Source organism: Podarcis filfolensis (assembly GCF_964270895.1).
Source record: "Podarcis filfolensis genome assembly, chromosome: 1".
NCBI lineage: Eukaryota > Metazoa > Chordata > Lepidosauria > Squamata > Lacertidae > Podarcis > Podarcis filfolensis.
In genome coordinates, this window is record NC_139604.1 from 133,124,710 (window position 1) to 133,147,717 (window position 23,008).

Consider the following 23,008-nt stretch of genomic DNA (forward strand, 5'->3'; position numbering starts at 1 on the left):
TGAGGAACGGCTAAGGGAGCTGGGCATGTTTAGCCTGGAGAAGAGGAGGTTAAGGGGTGATATGATAGCCATGTTCAAATATATAAAAGGATGTCACATAGAGGAGGGAGAAAGGTTGTTTTCTGCTGCTCCAGAGAAGCGGACACGGAGCAGTGGATCCAAACTACAAGAAAGAAGATTCCACCTAAACATTAGGAAGAACTTCCTGACAGTAAGAGCTGTTCGACAGTGGAATTTGCTGCCAAGGAGTGTGGTGGAGTCTCCTTCTTTGGAGGTCTTTAAGCAGAGGCTTGACAACCATATGTCAGGAGTGCTCTGATGGTGTTTCCTGCTTGGCAGGGGGTTGGACTCGATGGCCCTTGTGGTCTCTTCCAACTCTATGATTCTATGATTCTATGATTCATATACTGGGTAAAATAGCTTTGGCAGTCCCTAAAGCTGACTTTGTAACTTCATTGGCTGAATAATTAAAAAATGAAGATATTAAATGAAATAATGTATAGCACGATCACAGATTTCTGGCTAGTGTTAAATATACTGTAGTATTAAATATAGCAATGTGTGGCTCTCTTTCTCTCCTTGTTAAATTAGGCACTGCAGGAGAGAAAAAAGAAAATTTTGGATGAAGCAGTAGAATTAAGTCAAGATCACTTTAAAAAATACCTTGCTAAACTCAAGTCAATCAACCCACCCTGTGTGCCTTTCTTTGGTAAGTTACAGCACAGAAGCGAAATTAAGGGGCAGTTTGCCGCATCTCTGTGTAGAAAGGGGTGATAAAACCATGGCACTGTTTTTTGTTTTTTAAAGAAGCTTTCTACATTATTAAACAAGCAAAAGTTTTTATGTTACATCTTCTTTCATTCTGTCTCTCTGTACATTTTAAGAGAAAAGTAATGAGTAGCTGTAGTAGCTACTCTCAGACTGCATATGTGCCCAGTCAGGATAAAGGGGTAAAATTTCTAGATACCCTATACTGCCCTAGAACAGTATGTATATTATTTATATTTATATTCCACCCATCCTACTGGGTTGCCACAGTCACTCTTGGCAGCTCCCAAAAAAATATTAAAAACACAATACAACATCAAACATAAAAAGACCTAGTCCAAGATGTAAGTGTTGCCAAGCCATTTGGCAACAGTGACTACAGTGTAGTGCTAGCAAATTACAACGAACATGGCCAATTCCCAAGAAAATCCAACATGGTCACAATAGACTTCAAGGGAGGAAACGTTCCCAAAAGGCAGAGATTGGTACAAACAAAGTTGAAATGCAAAGTCAAGAGGGTCAAATCAGTCCAAAATGCTTGAGAGTTGTTTAAAAACAATATCAGAAACTCAGCTGACATGTATACTACAGATAGGCACCACCAAGGCCAAAAGGCATAGATAGCGAGAAGAGTCAGGGAAGCTATTAGAATGAGCTTTCCTTCCTTTCCTTACAGTCTTAGGTAAAGGTAAAGGGACCCCTGACCATTAGGTCCAGTCGTGACCGACTCTGGGGTTGCAGCGCTCATCTCGCTTTATTGGCTGAGGGAGCCGGCGTGGCAAAGCAGAGCAGCACACGGAAACACTGTTTACCTTCCTGCCGGAGCGGTACCTATTTATCTACCTGCCCTTTGACGTGCTCTTGAACTGCTAGGTTGGCAGGAGCAGGGACCGAGCAACGGGAGCTCACCCCATCGCGGGGATTTGAACCCCTGACCTTCTGATTAGCAAGTCCTAGGCTCTGTGGTTTAACCCACAGCACCACCCACGTCCCTACTTACAGTCTTAGTCATGAGCAAACAAGATGGCATGAATGTGGAAAACTTAAAATCTTTTCCTGTTCCCCAATTAGGAATATACTTAACAAATATTCTGAAGACTGAGGAAGGGAATCCCGACTTCCTTAAAAGACAAGGGAAAGGATTAATCAACTTCAGCAAGAGGAGGAAAGTGGCTGAAATCACAGGAGAAATCCAGCAGTATCAAAACCAGCCATATTGCTTACGGGTCGAACCAGACATACGGGTAATTGGAGAGCATGGGTGGTCTTGGCTGTGTGCATGTGAAGGTGAAAGAAATTCTTTGGTGTTCTGCTGAGGCTATGGCAGCAGCTGCAAATGTGAAGTTGAGGCTCACATTTAGCTGTGCATATCTCAGAGCATTTTTAAAAAGCAGAGACATCACCTTGGCAACAAAGGTCTGTATAGTTAAAGCTATGGTTTTCCCAGTAGTGATGTATGGAAGTGAGAGCTGGACCATCAAGAAGGCTGATCGCCGAAGAATTGATGCTTTGAATTATGGTGCTGGAGGAGACTCTGGAGAGTCCCATGGACTGCAAGACGATCCAACCTCTCCATTCTGAAGGAAATCAGCCCTGAGTGCTCACTGGAAGGACAGATCCTGAAGCTGAGGCTCCAAGACTTTGGCCACCTCATGAGAAGAGAAGACTCCCTGGAAAAGACCCTGATGTTGGGAAAGATGGAGGGCACAAGGAGAAGGGGACGACAGAGAACGAAATGGTGGGACAGTGTTCTCGAAGCTACCAGCATGAGTTTGACCAAACTGCGGGAGGCAGTGGAAGACAGGAGTGCCTGGCGTGCTCTGGTCCAGGGGGTCACGAAGAGGCGGACACGACTAAACGACTAAACAACAACAACAACAGCAGTCTCAGAGCATCCATTTTCCAAGCTGTATTTGCTAAATGTGTCAGTTAAACGAGCCTAGTTCAGAACTGAGCACTGCTCCACTCTGGGCACCCTTTGCTAATCTGAAGTCAGCGTCATGTCCTGAAAATGATGTATGTTGCTCAAGATGGGGAAACAGCTAGGCTAAGTGTTCTCCAGCTTCCTTCTCATGGCATTCTGTGAATTCAATGCAGGGCATAAGGAGGGGTTGGCCTGTCGAACTGCTGCCTCAAACACAGCACCTTTTTCCTCAAAGACGGGTCTGGGCGCATCCAAGTTTGTAAATGGGAATTTTTATTCAGTTTGGTTGAAAATGTGTTTTGTCGTTCCAGAGGTTCTTTGAAAATCTGAACCCCATGGGAAGCTCCCCAGAGAAAGAATTTACAGACTACTTGTTCAACAAATCGCTGGAGATTGAGCCTCGAAACTGCAAGCAGCCCCCTAGATATGTAAGTCACTTGGGGTATCTTAGATTCTGTTTAAAAGTGTGTACAGCGGTACCTCTAGTTGCGAACTTAATTCTTTCCTGAGGTCTGTTATTAACCTGAAACTGTTCTTAATTAGAGGCGTGCTTTTGCTAATGGGGCCTCTTGTTGCCGTTGCGCCGCTGGCACACGATTTCCGTTCTCATCCTGGGGCAAAGTTCTCAACTCGAGGTAACTCTTCCAGGTTAACGGAGTTTGTAACCTGAAGTGTTTGTAATTTGAGGTACCACTGTACATTTGATTTGCACTTTTAAAAAAATGGGTGGAGCTGGAGCTTCCTTGTACCTCGGTCCTATAAGGCAGGTGAGGGCAACCAATTACATTCGGGGGGGGCTGCACGTGGTCCCCCAATGCCTTCAGAAACTGTGTCTTTTTTCCTTCCCATCAAAATCCCTTCCTTCCAGTTTGTTTACTCCGTTTCTTGACTTTTAAAAGTGTTCCCCCCTCTTTCTATGTAGTTTCAGAACAACTGGGCGGTATTTTATTTGTTAAATATTAATTGATGGGGTCCCCCTCCCCGACATTTTGGCTTGGAGAAAATGCGTTTGGTTTTCGTATCACACTAACGTTGGAAGGAAATTATTTTTACTAGCTTTGCAGAACAGAATTGGCCTATAGTTCGGCTAAAAAGAAAAACCTTGTGTAGACTTACTTCAGAGTAACCTTGTAAAACCCAGTTCTTTCAGATAGCTGTTTCTTCGTCGTTAAACATTTCCTGCACTGTTTTGTTTCCTTGCAAGGCATATGTGGGAGGGAGATCTCTGAAATGGCTTATTTCTCACTCTAGCCCAGGAAAACAAACTACTCTCTGAAATCTCCTGGAATAAGGCCCAATGCCGGCAGGCACAGCTCCACGTCGGGCACATTGAGGGGCCACCCAACGCCTCTTGAAAAGGAGCCCTACAAGATCAGTTTCAGTAGAATTACAGAAGCCGAACACGAGTCTGCAGCGTCAGCACCAACCTCGCCAGTCATACCATCCACTCCGCCGGTGTCTGCATCTTCAGACCTCAGCGTGTTCCTAGACATGGATCTCAACAGCTCTTATGGTCTGTGTTCTAAGTAGCCTCCAGTGAATTAGTTACACTGATAAAATGGAGCCAAGTGAATTCTTTGTACCTCTTGGCTTGAAGACAGGCATGGGGGATGGGAATTGATCTCCTCGTGTGATATCTGATGGGTGACTTGGTGCATATTTTGAGCTTCTCCTTTCTGCCGGAGTCTTCTAAACCATTGCAGCCTGTTTTAAAATCAGTAGCCCTGATTGTTTTTAAAGTTGGTTTTATTCATTTATTTCAAATGAAGGAGGGGCAACAAGCAGGCTGACTGTGGTTTGGTGGGGTGGGAGTTCAACCAAACACCTGGCATCATCTGATTAATTAAAAATGTGTTGCTCTTAGGCCTTCCCCTCCCCCATCCTTTTTTTGAACTTTGAAATTAGGGTAGAAAGTGGCTTCCTGCAGTTTCTGTAATACTGATCAGAAAATTCAGGCAATTTTGGGCACAGAATATTCAAAGTCCTGTCCATAAATTAAGAAACAAATGGGTTTATCAGGCACTGGATGCATGTTCATCCTGCAAGACCCTTTGGAAATGAACATGAAAGTCCTTTTTAGGTAGGTGTATGATGGAGTAAATGTTCCAAAGAACCCATGATGTCCTTTAAGCAAAGTTTGGGTAGCAGAAAATTATGTCCTTATATAGCAGACATTCTATGAGCAACCAGTACTCAGGCTTTCTCTTATTTTCTTAGCTGATTGGCGCAACGGGACATGCAAATGATCTCCTTTCCACCTTATCTTTACAGGTAGCAACAACAGCATATTTGCGCCTGTCTTTTTGCCGCAATCAAGTGAGTACTACAGAATTCCCTTAAACAAATTTGTTAATTTCTATGGACTTTGACAGCCAGGAAAAGAGAATATTTCTATGCTAGTTTCTTGTTTAAAAAACCAGCCAATTTCACAAATTTGCTGTACTTCTCTGTTAGAAATGTTGAAGTCATAGAGATTGGCTTCTGAATTCCTTGAAGGCCCTGATGGTAAAGAGCAGCAAAAGTTAGACATGGCACGCTCTCTTACTTCTCTTTCCTCCCTCATTCAGAATCATTCTTCAGCTCATGTGGGAGTTTGCATAAATTAAGTGAAGAGGCTCTGGTTCCTCCTCCTCTGCCTCCTCGCAAGAAGTTTGATCACGATTCTTTGAACTCCAAGGTATGTCTTCTGCCTTAGATAAGCTTCTGAAGAAAGTGTAATTTCCCATTCTGGACAGGGTAGATACCTCAGTTGCTATGTGAGTTTTGATTCTTGCCTCCCTGCTTCACCTTGGTCTTTTTTGCTTGTGTTTGTGTGTATGTAGACAGACACACAGACTCAGAACGCAGTGTGCCAGCCGCTTCCATGCTGCAGCTGCGGGAATGTTCAGGGTGGCAATATTAATATCGTTTATTAATATCCTTCCTAACTTGCATTAGCAAGTTCCTTTACTTAGCAGAGTGCCTTCCCCTTTACACAGCAGAAAACTAGTTGCAAACTCGTGTGAGTTTCTTAATACAATACGCAGTTCCATCTGGCTTGTCCCGATTGAAATGTGTTCTAATATTTTCCTGGTAAGACCCCTTGAATCCCTCCTAAAGGAATAAAGATACTACAGTCTTGTTCATAAGCAATAAAAAGAACATTTACTCACGATCAGACAGAGCAGAGTGTGATCCCTGAAGGCAGGCTTAAGGCTGAAAGTTACAAGCATATACAAACAGGTTTTCCCCTTATGTGGGTTGACCTAATGACTGCAGTTAGCAGTCTGGGAAGTTCGCAGGATGAAAGGAAGATGGAAAAGAGGGAGAGTGGCAGCAGGCCTTGGCCTTTGACCAGGTCTGGAAAGATCACGCCCACCCATTATTCACATGCAAGGAAGGATGCTCCAGGCCAGGAGGAACAGGAAGTTTGACTAGCTGGACCAAACATCCCCTGCATGTCCACTCTAGCAAAACAAGGAATGTTGTATTTGACTGCTCCCAGTGGATTACATCCCACAGCAGCAGCCTTTTCAAAAGTAGCTGGACCTATTTGTGCTACTGGAGATTTTGAGATGTCCTTCTCCAGGGGATGAGCTCCTTTCATTTTGCACAATCAGGTTCGGTTGGGTGGTGTGTGCTTGCATGCCCGAGGGGCTGCTGTTCAGATTGGGGTGGGAGAATACAAAATTTGATTTTAAAAAGCAGATTTGTGGAGAAGATAGAGAGGTATGGAAAAAAACTAATGCAAGATCCCTGCTCTAAATATCCTTCTGCTTTCATGCTACTCTGGGAGCCTTGCTGCATTCTGGGTAACTTCTTTTCTCTCGTGTTCCAGGGCAGTTCCAGATCCGATGACGATCCTCCCGCGATCCCACCCAGGCACCCACCTCCTCCAAAGATTCAGCCCCGAGTCCCAGCTTACACTGGTCTGCTGCTAAGCCCTCCGCCGCCGCCTCCCAGGGACCCGCCTCCTCTTCCTGACACCCCTCCTCCAGTGCCCCTTCGCCCTCCAGAGCACTTTGTGAACTGTTCCTTCAATCTGCAGCCGCCCCCCGTGGGACGCTTTCACAGGGACCCCGACCGGCTGCGGGAAGCCAGCACGTGCCCGAACTCGCCCAACACTCCTCCGAGCACCCCGTCGCCTCGCGTGCTGCGGCGCTGCTGTGCGCTCAGCCCAAATCCCAACAGCCTGGCGGCTCCCCCGGTCCCGCCGCGCCACAACTCCAGCCCTCTGCTGCCCAAACTGCCACCAAAGACTTACAAGAGGGAGCTGTCCCACCCTCCTTTGCACAGACACTCTTTGCTCGAGAACGCGGAAACTCCTCAATGACCTTCACAGCAGTAGTCATGGACACTGGAACCGTAGCTGTAAAGTACCCGTTTTCTTTTAATTTATTCCAGCGAGGCAGTGGATTTGGAAAGTTAACGCTTGCACCCAGAGCGCTGCTGGTCGTTCTCAAGCATCGGAGCAGCAAGAACAACCTCCTGCCGCCCTCAGCCTTTATACCCACTTGCAACAGCGTTCTCCTCAGGGGATCAGTAGCACTGCCTTCTCCTCCTCCTCCTCCTCAGTGCCGACCGTTTTGCCAGTACAAAGAATATAGATTTTTGCACTGTAAATGACACACTACACTACTTCTAAACTGACATCAGTTCATTGCACTGAGCCAAAAAAAAAATAATTATGGTTGCTAGTGGGATATTTTATTTCCAAACTGGAGCACGTGCAACCTTTTCTACATATGTATTTTTTAAAAAGACGTAGGTTCTCCCGAGCAAGGCTCACTGGGTTGCATTGAATTCTTTTCAGTGGGTCTTGCTTGGGAGACTGCCTAGTGGGTTGTATCTCCAAATGGTAGAATCCCCACCAAAGCATGAAGATGTATATCATGTTTCTGATATTTCTTTAAAAAACAACAGCTCTTCAGCTACCTGCCTTTCAGAAAATATCTATAAATATAAATTCTAAGAGGTTTGTGAATGACCATTACTACTGTTCTCAAACATTAGTGGATAACATGTCTTATTTTCCGTGGATTTTGCTGCTGAAGACTTAGAAGGGATAGGCAACTGAAGAAGAGTAGAGCATGCACTACAAATGTCCTGCACAACATGAGCAGAGCAGGGCGGCCTCATCCAGTTTAGCAGATAGTATTTAGCATGTGTCAGGTCGTGCCTTTATTTGTTCAGGCAAGTGGAGATGTCTTAAGCTAAAAAAGTTGCCTGCTGTTTCGGCGAACAAAGCTATTACGCCATATTATGTACAGTTGTTTATAGTGTATATTTACAGATGGATAACCTGTATACATTTCTGTGATCTGAGGCCTATTCTGCAGTCTGTTACTCCAGTACACTGTCGTAAGCATTTTCCTGCATACCAGGAAAAAAGTTTTTGCCTTCCAGACTCAAAGCAACTTCAGTTAGGTTTTCGCTTTCGTTTCATTATGAGGTCCCCCTTGGGAAATGTGGTGTTTAAACCAGCAAATACCGAATTTCTTTATCTGGACCTTTTTTGAAACTTAAAAAAACAAGGGAGACCTTCATTTGCCCAGCAGAGCTCTGTGTTCTTGAGCTGCAGCTGGCAACCTGAGTCTGGTCCAAGTACTGTAGAAACCAGAAGCCTTTTCTTGACTGGTCTGTGGCCTTTTACTGTGCTTTGTATCAGAGTTCTTAACCAGATTAATAAATCAATTTGGTCTTAATTTTTAAGAGAGTCTGAGCAAGTTACGTTTTCCTTGCAAAGATTGTCAGGCAGCTTAGGGACCACAAACAGAACCTTCCTTGCTTATTTGGACCAGAGATGGCTCAATATGTTTTAGTTTTGGAAGCCTGAAATCTACATCGGTGCCCATTTGGAGGTAAAAATTATTAACCAGTTGCTGCCCAGTAAAATTGTACTGTATCTCCTGCTTGAGGTGGAATCCCTCACCTGGACTTCTTGGGCTGGTACAGAAACCTAAAAGAAGAAAAAAAGAGAGCTACATTATCAATTTTGGGGAAATAGTTCTGAACAAGGAGATGGAAGAGCACCTTGTTCCTAATTAGACCAGCCAAAGAGACAAAATCTTAAGTAGATAAATTATTATGGGAACACTTGGGGAGCAAATACACTTGGGAAGCCTCACCTTTCGTATAATTTCTCAGTATGTAATTGTTTAGCACTCTGGGTCTTATGAAAAAGCTCCAAGGTGCTTCTTCTGACAAATCATTACTATACTGTCTCACTGGTATACATGGGTACTGAAAGAGTTATTCAGTCTGCACAGATAGGAGCCTGCAGTTTAAAATCGGCCATAGGGCAAAACAGCGGGAGAGAAAGCACAAGGAAGTACCTACTTTTTGTGCCGTTGGAAGATCTTGGGTTCAGTAGCTTGGCATCTTGTATCAGGTGGAAAGGTTTCTACCCACACCCTGCAAAAGGTAGGCAAATAGCTTGACCTGGTTTGAGGCAGATTCCTCTGTCCAAGAATGCAGTCAGCTGCATTGTGCATAATTTAAGCTTCGTTAGAAGGGTTAACAACCCCTCTGCAGTGCCACAAATCCAACTCAATGGTGTAATGTTGGAAAGTGTCAATCACTTCTACCTGGGCAGTTATCTTTTCACGAGGGCTGACATTGATGCCGAAATCCAGCATCGCCTGAGCTCTGTGACTGCAGCTTTCTCCCAATTGAAGTGCAGAGTGTTTGAGGACCAGGACATGTGCAGGGAAACCAAAATGCTTGTTTACAAAGCTATTGTACTGCCAACCTTACTGTATGCTTGCGAAACATGGACCACTTATAAACGCCATCTCCAGCTCTTCGAAAGATTCCATCAATGGTGTCTCCCAAAAAATTTACACATCACTTGGGAAGACAGGTGAATTAATGGCAGTATACTGGAAGAAGCAAAGATCACCCGTGTTCAAGCAATGGTTCTTCAACATCAACTTCATTGGACTAGTCATATTGTGCGGATACCTGATTATCGTTTTCCAAAGCAACTACTCTATTCCAAACTTAAAAATGGAAAACGTAATGCTGGTGGTTAACAAAAGAGTTGTAGTGGTACCTCTAGATGCGAACGGGATCCGTTCCTGAGCCCCGTTTGCATCCAGAAGCAAGCGTAACCCGTGTCCGTGCGGGTTACGTTTCGGCGCTTCTGCGCATGCGCGTGACGTCATTTTGAGCGTCTGTGCATGCGCAAGCGGCGAAACCCGGAAGTAACGCGCTCCGTTACTTCTGGGTTGCCGCGGAGCGCAACTCAAACACACTCATCCTGAAGCACATTCAGCCTGAGGTACGACTAGTATAAACACTGACAACTGGGGAACACTGGCCTGTGAGCGCTCTAGTTGGAGAACAGCCTTTCCCAAAGGGGTCATGGGCTTTGAAGACAAACTCAGGACGCAAGGGAGAAACATGCTAAGAGGAAGGCACGCTTGGCAAATCCACACCGTGATCAACTCCCGCCCAGAAACCCATGTCCCCACTGTGGAAGGATGTGTGGATCCAGAATTGGCCTCCATAGTCACTTATGGACCCACTGTTAAGAACAGGTTCATGGAAGATCATCTTACTCGGCTGCAAGTGATCGCCAAAGAAGAAGAAATTATAAGAATTTCATTATTATTTATACCCTGCCCATCTGGCTGGGTTTCCCCAACTACTCTGGGGCTAATGTGGGAAAGCTGGCTCTCAAAGAGTGGCTGGGAGGAAGGGAGAGCGAGTTAGCATCATGTTCTGCATTCAGGGATGCAGCTCTGCATGTAGCTTGAATTCCACACAGCAAATACTTTGTGGAATAGGCCTCTCTAAAGATGTGGGTAATGTGCGCAACAGTTTGAAATCTTCAACTGCCACCAACCTGTGAAGAGGGCATCACGATTCCTGGTGAGATGGCCATGCCATCTTGTATTTTTTGAACCACCCTGAGATCTTGTGATGAAGGGCGGTAGATGAGGAATGGCTAAGGGAGCTGGGCATGTTTAGCCTGGAGAAGAGGAGGTTAAGGGGTGATATGATAGCCATGTTCAAATATATAAAAGGATGTCACATAGAGGAGGGAGAAAGGTTGTTTTCTGCTGCTCCAGAGAAGCGGACACGGAGCAATGGATCCAAACTACAAGAAAGAAGATTCCACCTAAACATTAGGAAGAACTTCCTGACAGTAAGAGCTGTTCGACAGTGGAATTTGCTGCCAAGGAGTGTGGTGGAGTCTCCTTCTTTGGAGGTCTTTAAGCAGAGGCTTGACAACCATATGTCAGGAGTGCTCTGATGGTGTTTCCTGCTTGGCAGGGGGTTGGACTCGATGGCCCTTGTGGTCTCTTCCAACTCTATGATTCTATGATTCTATAATCTAAATAATAATAATAATGCCGGCAGATGTCAATGGGCTTGGTGGTCCACAGGCTCACTTTCCTGACGTCCATTGCCTGTTCCCCCTCTTCCTACTTCACTGTCTGGTGGCAAACTGCAGTACTGAGAAGGAGGACTGACTGGCCAAGGGAGCTTGCTTGATTTTCAGGTTGCTGATTCGAAAGCTTGCATTTCAGGGCCTTTGTTTTCCAGAGGGCCATTTAACTGTGGGGTTGGTGCTCCTCGTGCACGCAGGTTTTTCACAGATTCCACGACATGGTTGGCATCAAACCGCCACATACCCCACCCAAGCAGGATTTACTCTTCCCAAGAGAAATGCAGTGAATTATTTGCAAAGCCTGCTGCCAGTTACCAGTCTGCCATTTCTCTATAAGCTTTGCTATTAATCTGCCTCCTGGCCGGAGGGCTATAAATCACTGTAAGGAAGCAAAAAAGTGGGAAGGAGAAAATCTTGGAGGATGGACAGAGGAGTGAGCTACGAGTCCCAACTGAGGCTTCTTCTGGTGTCTTCCTAATATTATCATTAATATTTATTACATTTCTATCCTGCCCTTCTTCCCCAAAGACGCCCATGGCGGCAAACAGCAGATCACCAAAAACAACAAAAATAATCATGACATTGGTTGTTAACGAGTTGCGTTGATTTATATTTTATCACTGAGACTGCCAGTAGCTTTTAGGGCCCGAAAGTGGTGGCATGCTTGTTTATTTAATAAGGTGAATGAAAAACCTCTGCGCGGTTTACAAAAAAATGTAATAAAATTACCAGTATAAGCAATAGTTTGGTTTCCCAGACTTGTTTTTGTTTGTTTTTTACTACAACTCCCATCATCCCTCGCTAGCAGAACCAGTAGTCAGGGATGATGGGAATTGTAGTCCAAAAACAGCAAGAAGAAACTTGTCCCCCGCCCCCCCAAGTTTGGGAAACCCTGGCAAGACTTTTGAAAGGTGGTTGAAATAGGGGCGGACTAAAAACGGATTAAGAGCCGCCCCAGCTTCCTAACCAAAAGTGCTTTTAGTATTAAAAAATAGAGTGCGAGACTGGCTTCATTATTACCAGATAATGGAGGCGTATAATTTGGACAAAAAAAATTGGCTTCCAGGTGGAAAAATCAAAATTGGAAACAGAACTGCTAGAGCCTAAAATTAAGAACTTGTCAAGAATGTATAACTTGCTGTTGAAATGGAACACTCAGGATGAAACGGTGAAATCTGCTATGATTAAATGGGCACAAGATGTTGGACACAACATTATGATGGCTGACTGGGAACAGTTATGGACCACAGGTATGAAGTTTACGGCATGCAATGCCTTAAGAGAGAATATAATGAAAATGATCTACAGGTGGTACATGACACCAGTCAAGCTTGCAAAAATCTACCATTTGCCCAATAATAAATGTTGGAAATGTAAAGAGACTGAAGGTACATTCTTTCACCTTTGGTGGACATGCCCAAGGATTAAGACTTTCTGGGAGATGATTTATAATGAAATGAAAAAGGTATTTAAATATACCTTTCTGAAGAAACCAGAGGCCTTTCTCCTGGGCATGGTCGGCCAATTGGTGCCAAAGAAGGATAGAATTTTCTTTATGTATGCTACAACAGCAGCAAGAATACTTATTGCAAAGCATTGGAAGACACAAGATCTACCCACCCTGGAAGAATGGCAGATGAAGGTGATGGACTACATGGAACTGGCGGAAATGACTGGCAGAATCCGAGACCAGGGAGAAGAGTCGGTGGAAGAAGATTGGAAGAAATTTAAAGACTATTTACAGAAACATTGTAAAATTAATGAATGTTAGAAGGATGTTGGAATGATGTTATGTGGTTTTAGCAGAAATGTTATTAAGGATTAAGAAAAAACTGACTGTTAAGTGGTGAAAGGAGGAAGTAAAGTTACATTATATTAAGATAAATTACAGGACAAAAATATGAAAAGATGGAAAGGATTTGCTGAAACAGATAATTGAACTAGAATACAAAAAAGGGAGGTGTGAGGAGGTCAAGGAAATAAGCTAATGAAAGATAAGTTATGGGAAGATTCGCTGTATTTTTTTTTCTTTTTTGATTTTTTTTAAATGGATTTTATTTTTCTGTTTTTTCTTTCTTTTTCTCATTCTTGTTTCTTCCTTATTGTGATGTGTTGTCTTGTTTTTGTTTAAAATGGTGTTTTTTACTTTTTCTTTCTGTAACCTTTAGAACTTTAATAAATATTATTTTTAAAAAAAAAACAAAAGTGCTTTTAGCAGGCGCCTGTTATAAGAAAAATACTGCTTCCCCATAAGGGAATCTTAAGAGCCCCTACAGAGTCCTTAAGTAGGTCCCCTATCAGAAGGAGAAAATAACAGAGGCCAACCAGAGAATGTTGATTAGCAAAGCCTGATCTTTATTAAACTGTTGCAACAGGGTCCCCTGCTCACCCCACGCAGGGAGGGAGGAGAGGAACCTAGAACATTGGTGTGCAAGCTCTTATATAGACATTTGAAAATTGCCTCCCCTGTAGCTCAAGACCACCCCCAAAAACATCATACCGTATTTTTCGCCCCATAGGACGCACCGGCCCATAGGACGCACCAAGTTTTCTTGGGGGGGGGGGGGAAATAAAGAAAAAAAATATTATTTCCCCCCCAGGCGCTTGTGGGGCCAGCAGCGGGGAGAAGCGCTCTTCTCCCCGCCGCCCGCCTGCAGACCAGGTCCGGGGACAGCGGGAAGACGCGCTGCGCCTCCCCACTGTCCCCGGAGCTTGCGGGGCTGGCGGTGGGGAGAAACACGCATCTCCCCGCCGTCAGCCTCCAAACCACATCGGGAGACAGCGGGATGGCGGCGTTCCGCCTCCCCGCTGTCCCCCGACCTTGTGGGGCTGCGCTGCGGCTCTCCTGAAGCCTGGAGAGCGAGAGGGGTCGGTGCACACCAACCCCTCGCGCTCTCCAGGCTTCAGCGAAAGCCTGCATTCGCCCCATAGGACGCACACACATTTCCCCTTCATTTTTGGAGGGGAAAAAGTGCGTCCTATAGGGCGAAAAATACGGTACATACATCATAGAAGGAGGCGATCTACAGCAGAAATCCTGTCTGCCAGGATCACTGATTGCTTTTCCCTGGGCATCCTGGCCATTCTTTTGTGATGGTTAAATACTCAGTTCCTGAATCCGGGTCACAGGCTCACCCTATTAATGCACAGATTCACCCTTAAAGCAGGATTTGTGAGCAGGGAGACAATGGGGAGGAAATTTTCCCATTTCATCCCTCCTTGCAGAGCATAGCTGTCAACCTTCTCTTTTTTGCGGGAAATTCCCTTATTCCAGTGCCGTTTCCCGCCGCTATCCCGGATTGTTAGATATCCCGTAGCCTGTCCCCGGGACAGGTGAAGTTGCTGATCCCTTATTTTCGAGGCTGCTGATCCCTTATTTTCAAATCTGAAAGTTGACAGCTATGTTGCAGAGAAATATTTGAGGTCAATTTGGGAGAGTCAAAATGGTTTCATGATTGCTCTCCTGCACTATTTCAGACACGTGGATTATATGCATACTTATGAGTTTGTTGGCCTTGTAAATTTATGAACATACGATTTTTATATATGAGACCTTGTTGTTGTTGTTGTTGTTGTTGTTGAGTCGCTTAGTCGTGTCCGCCTCTTCGTGACCCCCTGGACCAGAGCACGACAGGCACTCCTGTCTTCCACTGCCTCCCGCAGTTTAGTCAGACTCATGTTTGTAGCTTCAAGAACACTGTCCAGCTCTCACTTCCATACATCACTACAGTGGTACCTCGGGTTACATGCGCTTCAGGTTACAGACTCAGCTAACCCAGAAATAGTACCTCGGATTAAGAACTTTGCTTCAGGATGAGAACAGAAATCGTGCTCCGGCAGCGCGGCGGCAGCAGGAGGTCCCATTAGCTAAAGTGGTGCTTCAGGTTAAGAACAGTTTCAGGTTAAGAACAGACCTCTGGAATGAATTAAGTACTTAACCCGAGGTACCACTGTACTGGGAAAACCATATGAGACCTTAGAATTCCTATAACAGCGAAGGCGCCTCCCTGAGATCATTAGGCAGGGAGTTCCAAAGTGTACCGTTTTACATAAAGTGAATAATAAGCCGCAGTGGCTCTGCTTTTGAGGCGGCTTTCCCGTGCGTGTCTGTGATCATGAGGCAGGGAGTTCCAAAGTGTGCCTTTAGGTTTGCCTGCCGATATAATGTGAAGAATAAGAAGAAGACTGTGATCAAGAGGCAGGGAAGGGAAGCAGAGCCGCTGCTGCTGCATATTATTATGATTATAATTCACATGATATCGGCAGGCAAACCTAAAGGCACACTTTGGAACTCCCTGTCTCATGATCACAGTCTCCTTCTCCTTCTCCTTCTCCTTCTCCTTCTCCTCCTCCCGCCGCCCTTCGAGGCTCTCTCCGGCTCCTCCTCCCTCCTCTCCCGCGGCCTCCGCCATGGCGTCTCCGGCCTGCCCTCCTCGGGGCTTGGAGCGCGCCCTGGCCCGGCGGGACGGCTCGGCGGGGCTGCGCCTGGGGCAGCGCTGGGCGGGCGGGCCGGGCTGCGTGGTGTGGGACGCGGCGCTGGTGCTGGCGCGCTTCCTCGAGAAGGCGGCCGAGGAGGCGGAGGAGGCGGGCCCGGCCGGGCTCCCTCTCCGCCGCAAGGCCGCGCTCGAGCTGGGCGCCGGCACCGGCCTCGTGGGCCTCATGGCCGCCAGCCTCGGGTACGTCGTCGCCTCCGCGGGCGGGCGGGCGGGCGGGCTAAGAGAGCGGCCGGGCCGGGACGGGGCTTCCGTCTCGCTCAGTGTGGCCGACACTGACTGGCAGCAGCGGCACCCGCCAACCTTTAAGAAGAACAACCCCAGCGCTACCTGGTGCCTTCTTGGGATTGAGCATGGGACCTTAATAATAATAATAATAATAATAATAATAATAATAATAATAATAATAATAATAATAATAATATAGGTGCCCTTCCCACCGAGCTATAGCTCTTCCCTTAAAATCAACAGTAAGATTCCAGTCCTCAGGCCCATCTAATTGGTCCAGTATTGCCCACACTGACTGGCAGCAGCAGCAGCAGCCTGGAGCCTTTAATATTAACAATAATAACCAGCGCTACCTGGAAACGTTGATGCTTTCTTGGGATTGAGCATGAGACCTGAATAATAATAATAATAATAATAATAATAATAATAATAATACAAATACAGGTGCCCTTCCCACCGAGCTATAACTATAGCTCTTCCCTTAAATCCCCTTAACCTCAGGCTCATCTAGTTGATCCATCTAGTTCAGTATTGCCCCCACTGACTGGCAGCAGCGGCACCCTGGAGCCTTTAATAATTACAATAATAATCCCAGCGCGACCTGGAGACGCCGATGCTTTCTTGGGATTGAGCATGAGACCTTCTGAATAATAATAATACAGGTGCCCTTCCCACCGAGCTATAGCTCTTCCCTTAAAATTGACAGTAAGATTCCAGTCCTCAGGCCCATCTAATTGGTCCAGTATTGCCCACACTGATTGGCAGCAGCGGCAGTCTGGAGCCTTCAATAATAACAGTAATAACCCCAGTGCTACCTGGGTTTAACCCAGCACTGTGGGTTAAACCACAGAGCCTAGGACTTGCTGATCAGAAGGTTGGCAGTTCGAATCCCCGTGATGGGGTGAGCTCCCATTGCTCGGTCCCTGCTCCTCCCAACCTAGCAGTTCGAAAGCACGAAGTGCAAGTAGATAAATAGGTACCGCTCCAGCGGGAAGGTAAACGGCATTTCCGTGCGCTGCTCTGGTTCGCCAGAAGCGGCTTAGTCATGCTGGCCACATGACCTGGAAGCTGTACGCCGGCTCCCTCGGCCAAGAAAGCGAGATGAGCGCCGCAAGCCCAGAGTCGGTCACGACTGGACCTAATGGTCAGGGATCCCTTTACCTTTATATAGATACTCCTACAGAGACAGGATATTCCATCGGCCGGGGATTCTTTAGCTGAGATCCCTGCATGGCAGGGGGTTGGGCTGCATGACCCAGGAGGTTCCTTCATGTACCACCTTTTGTCAACAGGCCACAGGGAAGTTTACAACATCATAAACTACTAGAATATTATAAGGCGGCCTTATCCTCCATGAATTTGTCTAAAGTCTTTTTAAGGCCATCTCACTAGTAGCCAGCACTCCCATCTTGTGGTCCTGCACCTAGAGCTAAAGGGATTGAGTCCAGGCTCCCCCCCCCAAAAAAAAACACCCCACAATTTCACTGCTAATCGCACAGATTTAATGTTTATTACTAGAGATTGAAATAGTGTTCCAACATGCCAAAGGGTTTTGCAGCATTGTATTAATCATTGCCACTTTTTATTTTCATTTATATCCCTTTTTATGCAGGATTTATTTAACCAGGTTATTTTGGTGTGTGCCCTAATTGTTCGTGCCTGATTCATTCCCACCAGAACTGAATCTGTGTTGGCTCATGTACGGAGTTTTAAGCATAGTCGCTTTGGCAAGAACTTAGTTGCGAACAGGACTTTTTCTAAGCTGAATGAGGGGTGTTTAAAAACCCGTGCATTGTGTGGTTTCTTGCATTTGTGTGTGTGTGAGAGAGAGAGAGATGGGCAACTAATATAGCCCCTCCCCACCTCTTTTGTAGTGCAAACGTGACAGTGACTGATCTCGATGAAGTTCAGGATTTGCTGAAAATGAACATTGAGAATAATCGGCATCTTATCACAGGCTCCATTCAAGCCAAGGTACTGAAATGGTTCGTATGAACTTCTTGTTCTGTAATTTTAAAATTTCCTCAAGAAACTGCAAACCAATTTTAGGGAATGGAAGTCAACTTTAACCAGGGAGTGGCGCTTAGGGCCGTGATCTGCAGCATGAAGTCACAGATAATCATATGAACATGAGCTTGCTTTCAACTTCCTCCAGCTGTTCCATACTTTGCTTTGAACTGACTTAGCATTTTATGTATATTTGAAGCTTAGAAGGTTTTGCATGGGGGTGGCTAAGCGTTGAACTAAACTGGTGGGTCAGCAGAGATAGATCTGCCAGGCCCTGCATCATTCTGCCCCCTGCTGCCCTCCTTATACCTTCGACTACAACTCCCATCAGCCCCAGCCAGCATGTGGTCCAAAGTTTTAGTCTTAGTTAACAGAATTGTAGAAGGGACCGCGAAGGTCATCTGGCCCAACCCCTCCTCAGCGTCACCAGGTTGGTGAAGGTTGGCCTGGCTTGTGCTCTTGGGGTTGCCCAGAAGTCTCTGCCACACATACCTGCATAACTTGTAGATAGACTTGTACTTTTTTGTGCATTTAATCATAAAGCTGCTTTGGGAGCTGCTGTCGACTGAACAAGAGGGCACAAATAAAACCAAATGTTCTTTTCTGTATTGCATCCACCTTCTTGTTTAGGGGTGAAGAAGTATCAGACTTCCTTCCGTCACCTGATTACATCCTGATGGCAGACTGCATCTACTACGAAGAGGTAAATCACATTTTTTCTTGTAGATTCGCCTTTTAGCTGCAAGTGTGGAATGAAGTTAAGTGGCAAGTGCTTTCTGCTTTACGGACAGTCACTGGAGCCGTTGCTCAAGACTCTGAAGGACCTGGCTGGCCCTGAGACGACCATCCTTTGCTGCTATGAAGAAAGGACTATGGGGAAGAACCCAGAAGTGGAGAAAAAATACTTTGAGGTGAGTCATCTGCCAGTGCAGAATGTCTTGGAGGAGCCCTTGTTCCTGTAGAGAAAAGCCTGGAAGTATCCCAAGGCGCTTTCTAGAACAGGATATAAAAATCAAACAGAAACCTGCCAGTGTCATAGAATTGTAAAGTTGGAAGGGACCCCAAGGGTCTTCTAGACTAACCCCAAATCTTAATGCTTTTTTAAAAAACAAAAATATGTGCTGTGACACACATTGAATGCTTTCTGGCCACCTCGCCTCCAAAAGGATATTGTAGATCTGGAGATGTTCAGGAAAGGGCAACCGAAATGATCAAGGAGATGGAGAATCTCACAACATTTGAGACTCTTTAGTTTAGAGAACGCGATAGACCTCTATCATGGAGCGTCTCCACTCCCATTGTTCAGCCTGGACACTGAGGTCCAGCTCTGAGGGCCTTTTGGCAGTTCCCTCCCTGCGAGAAGTGAAGTTACAGGGAACCAGGCAGAGGGCCTTCTCGGTAGTGGCACCTGCCCTGTGGAACGCCCTCCCATCAGATGTCAAGGAAATAAGCCACTATCTTGACTTTTAGAAGACATCTGAAGGCAGCCCTGTTTAGGGAAGCTTTTAATGTTTTATTGTGCTTCGTGTATCTAATTTGTTGGAAGCTGCCCAGGGTGGCAAGGCCAACCCAATCAGATGGGTTGTATATAACAAAAAAATTATTATTGTATTATTATCTATGAAATTACACATGGTCTGAAGAATGTGGTACGGATAGGTTTTTCTACATCTTAGATAGTACTAGAATCGGGGGTCATCCCGTGGAAGTGAATGGTGGGAGAGTCAGGACAGGCACAGCACATAGTTAAACTACAAAATGACTGCACGATATTGTGATGGCACCAAATTAGATTGCTTTAGAAGGGATGGAGGAGAAAGCTAGCAGTGGCTGAAAACAGGCATGGAAGAGAAAGCTAGCAGTGGCTGAAAACTTCCTCCAGAATCAGAGGCAGTGTGCTGGGGAACAGCTGTGGCTGAGGGCTGTGGCGCTCATACCCTGGTTGTGGGCTTCCCATTAGGCATCTGATTTGCCCCTTTGAGAAGCAGGATGTGGGGCCAGGTGTGCCTTTGATGCAGCAGCTGAGCTCCCAGGAGTCTTAGTGGAAGATTTCTGTGCTGTGCTGCTGAGGTTATGGTTACATAAGTGGTGCAGTTTCTCTGGGAGGCTCAGATCTGAATGAGGCCAAGGACACGTAGCTGCACTCTTTTATTCTTGCACAATTTTAAATTGCAGCTTCTTCGGAGGGACTTTGACCTGGAGAAGGTTCCCTTGGAGAAGCACGACGAGGAGTATCGGAGCGAAGACATTCATATCTTCATCATCAGAAAGAAGAAAGTGGTAGGTGGTCACTGGAAAGACACCAGAGAGGGACCAGCTTATGCTCCAGAAAACCTTCCATTTTTGGGAGCCATAGCAATATAAGGTTGCTGTTCTTGTGGTTGAATGATCAAATCCTGCCTAGATGATGGCTTTGAGTGGAAGCCCACCCAAATCTCATTTCTGTGTTTCCTCCCTCCTCCTCCTCCTCCCTGCAGCCCTGTAAAGGATAATCATTGGCTCAGCATGGGTCTCATTCTGTCTTCCTCCAAATCAGAGGTTCCTAAACTTATTTGGCCTACTGCCCCCTTTTCAGAAAAAAAATACTCAGTGCCCCCCTGCCATTGGCCAAATAGGCAGGTAAGCTGTGATCCACTTCCCAGGCCTGGTTGAAGCCGAAAAGGGTTCCCCCAGGCTCGGGAAAACCCCTCGGCTCCAGCAGGGCCACCACATCCGGGGGGGCATTGTTGCTGTCCCACAACGGTGCACGACGTGGCAGTAAGCCTCATTACACAACAGATGAAACATGCACTAATGGTTTTTCAAAATTATCTTCTTTATGCTTCCACTACCCTCTTATTTTTATTCAACGCCCCCCAATTGCACCCAAAGCTACTCCCGCCCTCCTGGATCGTTCCTGCGCCCCCCCGGGGGGGCATTATCACCCACTTTGACAAAACACTGCTCCAAATCATAGCATGCAAGATGGGAATCAGGCTTAGGACTGCAAACACCCTTCCTCGCCTCCCTCCCTACTCAGATGCAAATCCCCTTTCCCATATGTGCCCTTATCATAAATAACCATGGTTTTACTAACCAAATTATTTTATAACTATGTTTTATTAACTCACTTCAAACCATGGTTTCAGGCTACGGTTTCTGAGGGAGCCCTGGTTAGCGCTGGTGCGGATTTAGTGTTACAAACTGAAATATGAAAGCCAGGAGCTAAATGCCACCTTGAACCTAGGTTATGGGCACCGCAGCGGAATGTCTAGGTGCGCTTTTTTTTAATAACAAGAATACAAAGCTGAAAATGAATGAGCTGCAGCTAAAATCTTACGTTCCTTTTTCACATTGTCTAGTCCTTCCCGTGCCCACCCCCCTAATATTCTTATGAGGGTCCCTTCTCCAGTCTTCAGAGAGCGGCTGGAAGCGGGGAGGCAGAAAAAGGTCCTCCTTTTCTTCCAGCAGAGGCAGTTTTAATCTGAAATCTTAGGCTCAGTACTGCGCCCAGAGCTCAGAAACTGCTCGCATTAATGAAATTCCCTGTCACAAAACGTGTCTAGAACAATGGGCGTTTCGAACGCTGTGTGGATGTAACAAAGATCGCTTAGGCCCAGGAGAACCAGTGTGGTGCTTCTAGGTGTCGTTAGACCACGGCTCCACTCAGCCTCCACAAGTATCTTCTTGGATGATGAGACTTTCACAGGCCAACAGCAACTGGAAGATGCCACATGAGCTACCCCTGGCTTATGCTGACATGCAGGGATTTGTGTTAGAGAGAGAGGCTGGAAGCCGCTTTATAAACCAGAGTTTGTAGGGAGCCGATGAGAAGAAACTAGCAAAATAGTTTCCGCCAAGGTACCGTATTTTTCGCTCTATAGGACGCACTTTTTCCCCTCCAAAAATTAAGGGGAGTGCAGGCTCCCTGGCTTCAGCGATAGCAACGCAAAGCCTCCGAAGCCTGCGCTCCAGAGGCTTCGCGTTGCTTTCGCTGAAGCCAGGAGAGTCTGGTCTTTGAAGCTGGCGGTGAGGGAAAGCAGCGCTTTCCCCCACCGCCAGCCCCACAGGCTCGGGGGGGGGGCAGTGGGAAGGTGCGTGACGCCTACGCGCGGCTCCCCGACCTGGTTTTGAGGCTGGCGGTGGGGGAAAGCAGCGCTTCCCCCCACTGCCAGCCCCACAGGCTCGGTCGAAAAGCCCGCAGGAGCTGCACGCTCTTTAAAGGGTGTGTGGCTCCTGTGGGCCTTTGCAGGAGATGGGGGAATTCCCCCACCTCCCGCAAAAGCACGCAAAAGCCGCATGCTCTTTAAAGGCTGCGCGGCTTCTGTGGGCTTTTCTACGAGGTGGGGGAATTCCCCCACCTCCTAGAAAAGCCCGCAGGAGCCACACAGCCTTTAAAGAGTGCACCGCTCTTAGGGGCTTTTCCCCAAGGAGGGAGAAGGGACTGACTGGCCGAGTCAGTTCCTTCTCCCTCCTGTGGGCTTTTGTGGAAGATGGGGGAATTCCCCCACCTCCCGCAATAGCAGGTAGAAGGTCTGGGAGAAGTGCACAGGCTGCGTGCAGCCTGTCCGCTGCTCCCAGAGCTGGGGAGGGGGGGGGTCATATTTTTTTCCTTGATTTCCCCCTCTGAAAACTAGGTGCGCCCTATGGTCAGGTGCGCCCTATAGAGCGACAATACGGTAGTTAGTGGTTTCTTGATGTTTTTCAGATTTTTCCATCATGACAGCTTTTTTAATGACGCTTTGGGAACTGGGAAGGATAGAGCCAAGAGCTCTTCACAGAGACTTTGCAGAGCATCTCTTTGGCAAAAGTGGATCATCGAGCCATCTCCTACTAAGATGAGACACGCAGTCTGCTTTCTTGAAAGAGCTGCAGACTCAAGGCTCCGGCTTACCTTTCGGCAAGGGCGCTGGCTGCAGAAGAAGAAAAAAGAAGGTTTGTGATGCCAGTGAACAGAAATGGGTAACTCTGAGTCACACGGGTGGCTGAGTGTTTTGTACACATTTTCCAGCTACTTCTGAGTAACAATCTGCCTTGCTAGTTACAGTTTCCGAGAAATTTTGTTACGTAAGTAGGGTGATTTATTAAACTCTTCTTCCTAATGCATTCTCGAAAAGTCATGTCTCCCTGACCACACCTTGCCTGAGTTCCTTGAACCCACAATACAATTTGGGATGTCCCTGGTGGCACAGATGTAAAACATATTGGAGGGGAATAGACACAGACCCTACA

At 46.4% G+C, this 23,008-nt stretch overlaps 2 protein-coding genes and 1 long non-coding RNA gene across 4 annotated transcripts in view; 2 read left to right on the forward strand and 1 right to left on the reverse strand.

Annotated features, from left to right (window-relative positions):
- SOS2 (SOS Ras/Rho guanine nucleotide exchange factor 2) overlaps positions 1 to 8,383 on the forward strand; it is a 41,435-nt gene extending 33,052 nt beyond the window's left edge. For both annotated transcript variants that reach the window (XM_083610661.1, XM_083610660.1), the window contains exons 17-23: positions 592 to 709; positions 1,840 to 2,012; positions 3,004 to 3,120; positions 3,944 to 4,205; positions 4,964 to 5,008; positions 5,260 to 5,369; positions 6,510 to 8,383. In XM_083610661.1, coding sequence (XP_083466787.1) covers positions 592 to 709; positions 1,840 to 2,012; positions 3,004 to 3,120; positions 3,944 to 4,205; positions 4,964 to 5,008; positions 5,260 to 5,369; positions 6,510 to 7,004 — 1,320 coding nt within the window. In that variant the 3' untranslated portion in view covers positions 7,005 to 8,383. The remainder of the gene's footprint in view (positions 1 to 591; positions 710 to 1,839; positions 2,013 to 3,003; positions 3,121 to 3,943; positions 4,206 to 4,963; positions 5,009 to 5,259; positions 5,370 to 6,509) is intronic.
- LOC310766772 lies at positions 7,583 to 9,681 on the reverse strand. Its single transcript, XR_014550408.1, has 2 exons — positions 9,011 to 9,681; positions 7,583 to 8,630 (listed from the first exon to the last, which is right to left on the reverse strand). It is a non-coding gene; the product is annotated as an uncharacterized lncRNA (long non-coding RNA).
- Positions 9,682 to 15,465: 5,784 nt separating this feature from the next.
- On the forward strand, positions 15,466 to 22,882 carry VCPKMT (valosin containing protein lysine methyltransferase). Its single transcript, XM_083620589.1, has 6 exons — positions 15,466 to 15,745; positions 17,665 to 17,775; positions 18,428 to 18,500; positions 18,589 to 18,708; positions 19,973 to 20,077; positions 22,485 to 22,882. Exons 1-6 carry the CDS (start codon positions 15,480 to 15,482, stop codon positions 22,497 to 22,499), a joined length of 690 nt encoding a protein of 229 aa, XP_083476715.1. The 5' UTR covers positions 15,466 to 15,479; the 3' UTR covers positions 22,500 to 22,882.
- The last annotated feature ends 126 nt before the right edge of the window (positions 22,883 to 23,008 follow it).